Below are 10,720 nucleotides of genomic sequence, written 5' to 3'. Positions count from 1 at the left end.
CACTTAGCCTCTGTAGTTATCCTTGCCCCATAACATTGTCATCCCCCCCCCCCAAAACACTGCGACCCAGCAGCCTCCACGTGTCTCCAGCTGACTTCCGGGGAAAGCCTTTCCGAGCACTAGAACTACATTACCCGGCAGCCCCCTGCAGGACGCGCTCATTAGCCCTTCCCACGCTCTCCTCTCCCGGTGCACTCTGGGAGCTGTAGTTCCGCGCGCCGCCGCCTTCCTCGCAGCGCGGGCGCCCTGCGCACTACGCTTCCCGGCGTGCCCAGCGCGCGCCGGTCACGTGCCGGCTCTCCTCCGCTTCCCGGAGCCAGTGTCTGTAGTCACGTGTGGCTTCCGCTGATCTGTTTTTCCTGGGCACACATACACACAGTGAGGGGCGCCCCCTTCCTCTCACTCGGATTGTTTTGGTCTCCCCCTTCCCCCCTTTTGCGCCTTTTTATTTTATTATTTTAGTTTTGTTTTCCCCCTCCCCTCCCCCCCGGTCTGATCCGTGACTCTGGCCGGCGATCGCTTCCTCCTTTTTGGGTATATGAAAGCATGAGCGATAACGATGACATCGAGGTGGAAAGTGACGTGAGTGCACATCCGATTTCCTCTTAGATGGTTGTGTCCTGTGCACACGGTGCGGCATCGTACCGCTGGCTGTATGTCTATATATATATTTGTGTGTTCTCCTTTAAGGCCACAAAGCTGCTGGGACGGTGGCCGGGAAGGGACAGTGGGGGGGAAAAGATCTACAGGGCACTTGTATAGACTCATAGTATAGCGCCCCAAGTGGCTATGAGGAGAAAGTGTAGGAATACTGTCCTATAATATCACCTCTAACAGTTGGTAAACTACAACTCCCAGCATGCCCGGACAGCCGAAGGCTGTCCGGGCATGCTGGGAGTTGTAGTTTTGCAACACTGCTTTTATAGCCTGGATGAGCAATTCCTCTAAATATCTGGTGTGACCAGTCTGATCTGTGACCAATAAGACAGGAATGCGATGACAGACTGTGACTAATACTGCTCGTGGAGTGTTCACAGACTGGGCTAAAGGGGTCATGCGAGGAATAGAAAAACAGCACCGCTACTGTCCTCAGGTTGTGCGCGGTATTACAGCTCGCCTCAGTTTAATTTCAGCTGAGCTGCAATACCACACACAACCTGAGGACAAGGGTGGCGCTGCTTCTGGGAGAAATCCTACTATATTTGACTCATCCTGCAAGGCCAGAGCTGCAACCCACCTGAGAGGAGGCAGCGTCATGCCGGGCCGGTCAGCTGCAGTGGCAACCATTTGGGGCACAAGCCCCTTTTCCGATAAACTGGGTTGGCGTGTGACGAAGTCGCTGGGCATTGTACGGTTGCCTCGGCAACTGTTCCGCCAAGCTTGATGCTGCATCTGTTGGCACCCATCTGCGCAGAATGGACGAGAGCAGCTGTGGACTTTAAAGGGGTCATCCCACCTCGCTGTTTGTTTTTTTTTTTTTTTTTATCCGGGCGGCTCCTGCTTGTCTATGGCCGCTAGAGGTGGTCGAAAATGCCGGAGGCAGGGCTTGGCAAATTTGTTAGGAATATAGGAGACAGCCTAAACAGGTTAGGAGCCAACATGCCGCATGTGATGTCATATGATCAGGCATTACTGTCCCCTCATCACTCCGTGTCACAGTCATTATGTCCCCTCCTCTCCCCCTTTGTGACGTCACTACTATCCCCTCATCTTTCCCTGTGTGTCAGTCATTAGTGTCCCCCCTCCTGTCAGTCATTTGTGTCCGCTCATATGTTCCCATGTCAGTCATTTGTGTCCCCTCATCTCCCTTCCGTGTGTCAGTCATTACTGTCCCCTCATCTCCCTTATTGACAGTTATTACTATCCCTTGTGTCACAATCAATACTATCCCCTCATCTCTTTCCTGTGTGTCATACATTACTGTCCCATCATCTCCCCTGCGTGTCAGTCATTACTGTCCCCTCTTCTCTTCTGCGTGTCAGTCATTACTGTCCCCTCATCTCTTCCGCGTGTCAGTCATTACTGTCCCCTCATCTCCCTTATTGCCAGTTATTGTCCCTTGTGTCACAATCAATACTGTACCCTCATCTCTCCCGAGTGTCATTCTTTAATGTCCCCTCATCTCCCCTTCATGTGTCACTTCTTACTGTCCCATCATCTCCCCCACGTGTCAGTCATTACTGTCCCCTCATCTCCCCGCGTGTCAGTCATTACTGTCCCCTCATCTCCCCCACGTGTCAGTCATTACTTTCCCCTCATCTCCTCCACGTGTCAGTCATTACTGTCCCCTCATCTCTTCCGCGTGTCAGTCATTACTGTCCCCTCATCTCCCCCGCGTGTCAGTCCTTACTGTCCCCTCATCTCTTCCGCGTGTCAGTCCTTACTGTCCCCTCATCTCTTCCGCGTGTCAGTCCTTACTGTCCCCTCATCTCTTCCGCGTGTCAGTCCTTACTGTCCCCTCATCTCTTCCGCGTGTCAGTCCTTACTGTCCCCTCATCTCTTCCGCGTGTCAGTCCTTACTGTCCCCTCATCTCTTCCGCGTGTCAGTCCTTACTGTCCCCTCATCTCTTCCGCGTGTCAGTCCTTACTGTCCCCTCATCTCTTCCGCGTGTCAGTCATTACTGTCCCCTCATCTCTTCCGCGTGTCAGTCATTACTGTCCCCTCATCTCTTCCGCGTGTCAGTCATTACTGTCCCCTCATCTCTTCCGCGTGTCAGTCATTACTGTCCCCTCATCTCTTCCGCGTGTCAGTCATTACTGTCCCCTCATCTCTTCCGCGTGTCAGTCATTACTGTCCCCTCATCTCTTCCGCGTGTCAGTCATTACTGTCCCCTCATCTCTTCCGCGTGTCAGTCATTACTGTCCCCTCATCTCCCCTCATGTCAGTCATTACTGTCCCATCATCTCTTCCGCGTGTCAGTCATTACTGTCCCCTCATCTCCCCCGCGTGTCAGTCATTACTGTCCCCTCATCTCCCCCGCGTGTCAGTCATTACTGTACCCTCATTTCCCTTCTTTGTGTCATATATTACTGTCCCCTCATCTCCCCCATGTGTCATTCATAAATATCCCCTTATCTACCCCTCGTGTGTCAGTTATTGCTCTCCCTTGTGTCACAATCAATACTGTCCCCTCATATCTCCCCTGTGTGTCATACATTACTGTCCCCTCAACTCTCTCCCTGTGTATCGGTCATTACTGTCCCCTCATCTCTCCCCCTGTGTATCGGTCATTACTGTCCCCTCATCTCTCCCCCTGTGTATCAGTCATTACTGTCCCCTCATTTTAAAAATAACAAACAAAAAGCTGTTTTACTTACATCTATTCCTGCACGTATCCCTTGTTGCGCCTCAGGTATTCAGTATCGGATATCTTTGGTTCGTGCTCCAGCGTCAGGTGATGGCCACAGCCAATCGGCAGCCTCCCCATGACTCAGGAGTACGGAGCGCCACCGCCAAGACCGCTGATTGGCTGCGACAGTCACATAACGTGTCATGGCAGATTTCGGCTTTCACTGCACCCCTAATGGGGGAGATTTAACAAAACCTGTGCAGAGGCAAAGTTAACCAGTTGCCCATACCAACCAATCAGATCACTTTCATTTTTCAGAGGCCTTTTTAAAAATGAAAGTAGCGATCTGATTGGTTGCTATGGGGAACACAGCAGCTTTTCCTCTGGTCGGTTTTGATAAATCTCTCCTGGTTATTTGTTAGATTTTGGGAAGGTTTGGATTCCGGGAGAGGATTACACATGTTCTGTCTTCTGCCGCAATCCATCAGGACAGTCCTGTTTGTCAGTGGGACCGCAGTTATGTCACCAGTAAATTGTCACAGACAAAAGCGCCATTTCCAGGACATTTCCGCTCCGTTATGGATCCGCGCTGAATCTCCTCACTGGGAACAAACCTTAAAGGGATAAATATCTGGTGTGACCGGTCGGATCTGTGGATGGTTCACGGGATCGACAAGAGTCACGGCGAGGAACGCAATGACTGCGCACAATTATTAGTACAGAGGTGTTCACACCTGGCTGATACGCTGCAGATTTTAGCTTCCCTATTGAAGTTAGTTGGGAAATGAATCGGCAGCAAATCGGTCTCTGCGCACAATTCAGCAAAATTCCCAGCAGATTCCGCTGTGTGAACATAGATAGCTTAAAGGGGTACTCCAGTGCCAGAAAGGTAAACAGATTTGTTAATTACTTCTATTCAAAAATCTTAACCCTTCCAGTACTTCTCAGCTGCTGTATGCTCCAGAGGAAGTTGTGTAGTTCTTTTCTGTCAGACCACAGTGCTCTCTGCTGACACCTCTGTCCATGTCAGGAACTGTCCAGAGTAGGAGCAAATCCCCATAGTAAACCTCTCCTGCTCTGGACAGTTCCTAACATGGACAGAGGTGTCAGCAGAGAGCACTGTGGTCTGACAGAAAAGAACTACACAACTTCCTCTGGAGCATACAGCAGCTGATAAGTACTGGAAGAGTACCCCCTTTTAAAAGAGTTATCCAGGGTTGGAAAAGCAGAGCTTGTCCCCAGGATGTGTGGTATTGCATCTCAATTCCATTGAAGTGAATAGAGCCAAGTGGTAATACCACACATAACCTGGGGACAGACGTGGCACTGTTTTTCCTCTGGAAATTAACCCTTTTAATGAGGCTGATGCCTGGGGAGGGGGAGGGGGGGTGCAGACCTCCGAAAAGATCCACCCAGAATTGCATTGAAGTCTATGGAGGCAGCGATGCAGTCTGCTTGGTCCTAAAGCCGCCAGCTTGATCTCCGACAGAAATTCTGCCCAGAAATTCCACAGTGTGAACCCAGCATTAGGGTCTATTCACACGGTAGCATTTCTGCTTCCGGAATTTCACCTCAAATTAAAGCCCATAGACCTCTATGGGATTCCGCACTCCCATTCACACGTCTGAATTTCCCCAAGCGGAATTCCGCCTCAAATTAAAGCCCATAGACTTCTATGGGATTCCGCACTCTCATTCACACTTGCGGAATTCCACCTCAAATTAAAGCCCATAGACTTCTATGGGATTCCGCACTCCCATTCACACTTCTGAATTTCTGCTTGCAGAAATTCAGAAGTGTGAATGGGAGTGCGGAATCCCATAGAAGTCTATGGGCTTTAATTTGAGGTGGAATTCCGCAAGTGTGAATGAGAGTGCGGAATCCCATAGAAGTCTATGGGCTTTAATTTGAGGTGGAATTCCGCAAGTGTGAATGAGAGTGCGGAATCCCATAGAAGTCTATGGGCTTTAATTTGAGGCGGAATTCTGCAAGCGGAAATTCTGCCGTATGAATAGACCCTTAGTGTTCTCTTTATTATGTGGTTCTATACGAATAAAATGATCCCCATGGTTACATGATGGTCTGTTCCTTTTTTTTTAATTTTTTTAAGTCAAACTCAAAATACATTTGGTAATTTCCCTATGCTGACTATAACTTTCTTACTTTTACATATTTGCCGCTTGATGGCTCATTTTTTACGCTGTTATCTGTAGCTTTTATCTGTACCACTTCTGTATACATGGGACTTTTTGATCACTCTTTTTATTTTATTTTTTTCTGGCATGTGTTATGATTTAAAAGCAGCGCTTTTTCTATTTTGTCACATTTACACCTTGACTGTACAGGATCATTAAAGAGTACCTGTTAGGGATCGACCGCTTATCGGTTTGGCCGATATTATCGTCCGATAATCGCGATTTTGGGCACCGCACCGCAACCCCTCCCCCCCCGGACCCGCCGCACCGCGACTGCCCACCCAACCTGCCGCACCGCGTCGCACCCCCCAACGTAGTGCTGGGCGGTATACCGGTATGGATTTTTGCCCATACCGCTATACCGGTCGGGCCCCTCCCCCACCCTCCGAGTCAATAAAAAAATTAAACTTGCCCGTAATGGGGGTGGTCCGGGCCATCCATCCTGTAATGTCCGGCGGCATTCCGGGTGGAGGGTGAACCGTTCCAGGCTGTCCTTCTTCTCCGGGGGTCCTTCTTCTCCACTCCGGGCAGGCTCCGGCCTAGTACGCTGCATAGACGCCGCTACGCCGTGACATCAGGTGCGTCGCTGCGCAAGGGGGTCACTGCGTAGCGGCGTCTATGCAGCATACTAGGCCGGAGCCTGCCCGGAGTGGAGAAGATGACCCCCGGAGAAGGAGGACAGCCCGGACCCTCCACCCGGAATGCCGCCGGACACTACAGGATGGATGGATGGCCCGGACCACCCTGACAGGTAGGGGGAGAGAAGCGGGTGGTGGCGGCGGCGGCCTATGGCACCACAAAAGCCACTGCAGTGCATCAATGATCTGCAGCGGTGTCGCGGGGGGATAAATAGCCGATAACTTATACCGGAATATCGGTATAAGTTATCGGCTATCGGCCCTAACCTCCACCAATTATCGGTATCGGCCCTAAAAAACAGATATCGGTCGATCCCTAGTACCTGTCATCAAATTTTTTTTTCATATTTTATAGCTTATTGTATATAGCTCTGTTTTTTATTAAATTTTTTTTAGACACGTTTCTATGCGGGTATATGGTACCCTCCTCAGTAACCTCAGCCTGATGATTACTGGGCAGCTGATAGCATAGCAACCAATAATCGATAAGTTATATTGTAACCTGACAGATTTCTGAATTGTTGCTATGGAGATTAGCTGCTTCAGCAGTAACTAGGTCACAGAAGTGAAAGTGTTGCCTATGGCGACCAGTGAGGTGCATTTCAGCAATGATGCCTTTTGATCTGGTTGCTATGGGGATCACTGCCATGTTTCTATGCCTTCTCCACTGTCCACTGCTATGGCTTGTGTATTGTACAGTGCCTAGAAAACACCTTTTTCCTGTTTTCGCCTAAAAATACTGACCCAGCCTTAGGCCAGGTTCACACAGGCATTACCAGGCCCGACCTGGTTTTTTGATGACCTGAACTGATAGCTGACCGATATAACCGCGCTTAGTCTGGCGCTTTCGGACATAATGTAGATGCAATAATGTGGCTATATTACCTGTGTGGAACTGGCCTTAGGGCCCATTCACACGGCTGAACTTCCCACCTGAATCCAGCATAAAAATTTCTGCTCCGAAATGCTGGTGCAGCAGCTTCCCATTGCTACGAATAAGATTTGGCTGCAGCGGGCACACGGCAGAGTTTTTGTGGCGGAAAATTCTGCCACGGAAATTTCAGAAAGAATGAACATGTCGATTCCTTTAGCGAAATCCCCATGCAAATGCATTGCCGTCTATGGAGATAGCGCATTTCCGAGTGGTTCTAGCACTGACTGATTCAGGCGGCACTGCCGCACATAAAATGTCCTTCCGAAATATTCCTGGGTAGATAGTCTGCTGGCTGAATGAATAAATTACTATTATATATTACTTTGATATTTTATTTTTGTTTATAATGGTGGCCTATATTTGTATTTTTTTCCTTTTTGTTTTAGGAAGAATCGTCGAGATTTTACTCGGTATGTCCACTTACTTGGTGATCCATTTATTTTATTTATTTATTTTTTTATGTTCTCGTCTTTCAATGAAGTATAAGTGCTATGTTCAGATGGGGGAATGTCCGCATGGAAAATCTCCATGCAGGCATTCCCCTGACAGCAGAATGGCGGCAGAACATGCCGAAGCTAGGACCGCTCGGAAATGCGCCGTCTCATAGACAATGCATTTCCATGCGGAGTCCGCAGAAAGAATAGACATGTCTATTCTTTTTGCGGAAACCGGAATTTGGATTTCCGCTCCAGATGTTTCCAGCACAGAAATTCTGCTATTTGAACAACAGAATACCATTAAAAATCAATGAGACACCGCTGCTGCAGAGTCTCCGTGCGGAATTACATAGCCTTAAACCCTTATTAAAGGCGTTATCCAAGTCTAGAAAACTAATCACATTTCTTGGGCACTGTCACATCTAAAATCATTTATATGTTGTTACTGATGAAAATTAAAAACCTTTTGTATTGTTTTTTTTCTTCTTTTTTTTTTTTTTTTTAATCTTGAATATTTTAAGGAAAACTGTAGTGAAAACAATTTCCTTTAGCCCTGTGTCCAGGCTGCAAAAACAAAAAAACAAACTTTAACTCACCACCCTACATTCCCCTGTTGCGCCGATTTTGGCATCCCGGTCCCCCGGTGCTGGTCTTCCTCCTGCTTTCTTGGGACGGTGAGTCATACTGCGCTCTGCGTATCACTAGCTGCAGCGATGTCCCGCCTTGGCCGGTAATAGGCTGAGCGCACTGTCATGTAAGGAGCCCGGGCAGCAGGGAGAAGGCAGGCCCCAGGCTCCTTACATGACAGTGCGCTCAGCCTATTACCGGCCAAGGCGGGACATCGCTGCGCCCGGCGTTACGCTGAGCGCAGTATGACTTGCCGTCCGCAGGAAGAAGACCAGCACCGGAGGACGGGGACGCTGATATCGGCTCAACTGGGGGAACGTAGGAAGGGGAGTTGAGAAAATTTTTTTTTAAAGTTTTTGCAGCCTGAGCACAGGGCTAAAGGAAAGTTTTTCACCACAGTTTAATAAAGAAAACTGCTCATGAAAATCCCACCACTAGGAGTCCCCATACCTACTAGGACACTAACCAGTCCTGCATCAGTTTGTCCATGAGTCATGGACAAGAGAGGACTCATGGACAAAGCTGCATGAGCAGACCCACAATCACCTCCCACCACCACAAGGGAGGGACACGCCCACTCCCACCACACACCAATCACCTCCCACCACCACAAGGGAGGGACACGCCCCATCCCACCACACACTAATCACCTCCCACCACAAGGGAGGGACACGCCCCCTTCCTCTGAGAGGATTTCTAACACTGTGTACATGGTCAGGGTTAGGTACGGGGTAACATTACTATTTATGTTTTTAATAATTTTTTTTGTGGGATCTGACAGTTAAAAAAAAAAAAAAAAAGAAAAAAAAAAAAAAGTACCCCGTTAATGAAACTGAGCTGCAATACTGCACACAACCTGAGGACAGGTGTATTGCTTTTTTAAATATTATTATTATTATTATTATTATTATTATTTATTATTATTATTATTTTTTTTCAAATCAACTGGTTCCAGAAAGTTAAACAGATATGTAAATTATTTCTATTTAAAAAAAATAACTCTTCCAGTACTTGTCAGCTGCTGTATGCTCCCCAGGAAGTTGTGTAGTTCTTTCCAGGCTGACCACAGTGCTCTCTACTGACACCTCTGTCAATGTTAGGAACTGTCCAGAGCAGCAGAGGTTTGCTATGGGGATTTGCTCCTACTCTGGACAGTTCCTGACACAGACAGAGGTGTCAGCAGAGAGCACTGTGGTCAGACAGAAAGGAAATTCAAAGAGAAAAGAACTTCCTGTGGATCATACAGCAGCTGATAAGTACTGGAAGGGTTAAGATTTTTTTTTAATAGAAGTAATTTACAAATCTGTTTCACTTTCTGGAGCCAGTTGATTTAAAAAAAATGTTTTAACCTATATTTTTCCAGCAGCAATGGCATTTTAGTATTAGTATATTGATCAGTCATTAGAAACATAAGGGTCATTCCTATCAGTAATACAACATACAACCTGAGGACAGGGGTGGTGCTGTTTTTGGAAAAAAATTGGGTCTGTTATTTTTTTTTTTTTTTCCAAGATAAACCCTTTAATACAGAGGTTACACCTGAAGATGGCCTGGTTCGTACACCACAGTGATCGCTTGGGGGGGGGGGGGTGGTGGTAATTTTTTGGGACCCTGTCCTGTGTGATTTCTGTGGGACTCTGGCATGGTCTGTACCGAAGAATCACAGCGACATTTATATTATAGGCACAAAAACAATTGTCTTTTCTGTTTTAATTCCTATAATTCATCTAATCATATTTGGGGAGATTTATCAAAACCTGTGCAGAGGAAGAGTGGTGTAGTTGCCCATAGCAACCAATCAGATTGCTTCTCTCATTTTCCACAGGCCTCTTTAGAGGCCTGTGGAAAATGAGAGAAGCAATCTGATTGGTTGCTATGGGCAACTGCACCACTCTTCCTCTGCACAGGTTTTGATAAATCTCCCCCATTATATTGCGGTGATTTGCGGTCTATTGTATTCTGCAATATTTCATATTTAATGGTATTTTGGGGGCCAGGCAATGCTGAGATTAAAATCTACTGTAAAAGTTTTATGAAAAATGATTATAGTGCAGCACTATAATTACTTTTATTTATAGTGTCTAAATACGTGTATGCGACCTCAGGTTTTCATGCTACCAGCAGCTTTTAACTTTGCGTTCAGAGACAGCCTTCTGCTCTGCCTCCATCACACTCATAGCCAGTGCGAGGCATATCGCCATAAAAACTCATTATACTGGTTCTTGCAGAGGCTACGGGTGCTTCCTTCTCCATATCCTAATGCACTGTTATGAGTGGCCAGCAGCGTGGACAATGGCTGCTTCATACAGTTATTTAGACACCAATTTAAAAATGAAAGTAACTTGGAAAAAATTAGCATTGTGCAAAGTGCTGCACTATAATAATTTTTTTTTTTTTTTTCTTTTTTTTTTTTTTTTCTTTCTTCCTGTTCCCTCGGTTCCCATGTTTCACCTGATTGTCGGCTGCCATGCACCAATGTCGGGCCCCTCCAGCCCCTGGTGCATCCACTGTTGCTCCTCCCAGCAGTGCCTAGCGCCAGGAGAAAAGTGACTTAACCCATTAATGACTGACCACCGTATTTATACGACACAGCCGTGCG

General features: G+C 47.4%; 1 protein-coding gene across 2 annotated transcripts in view; it reads left to right on the top strand.

The window, feature by feature from the left end:
- Positions 1 to 259: 259 nt before the first annotated feature.
- MAX (MYC associated factor X) overlaps positions 260 to 10,720 on the top strand; it is a 33,623-nt gene continuing 23,162 nt past the window's right edge. The window contains exon 1 of one of the 2 annotated variants that reach the window (XM_056545303.1): positions 260 to 582. In XM_056545303.1, coding sequence (XP_056401278.1) covers positions 547 to 582 — 36 coding nt within the window. In that variant the 5' untranslated portion in view covers positions 260 to 546. The remainder of the gene's footprint in view (positions 583 to 10,720) is intronic. The other variant, XM_056545304.1, reaches the window with a different exon arrangement.

This window comes from Hyla sarda, chromosome 11, assembly GCF_029499605.1.
Source record: "Hyla sarda isolate aHylSar1 chromosome 11, aHylSar1.hap1, whole genome shotgun sequence".
Taxonomy (NCBI): domain Eukaryota; kingdom Metazoa; phylum Chordata; class Amphibia; order Anura; family Hylidae; genus Hyla; species Hyla sarda.
The sequence above is the reverse complement of the archived record's forward strand: the minus strand, read 5'-3'. Positions and strand labels throughout refer to the sequence as shown.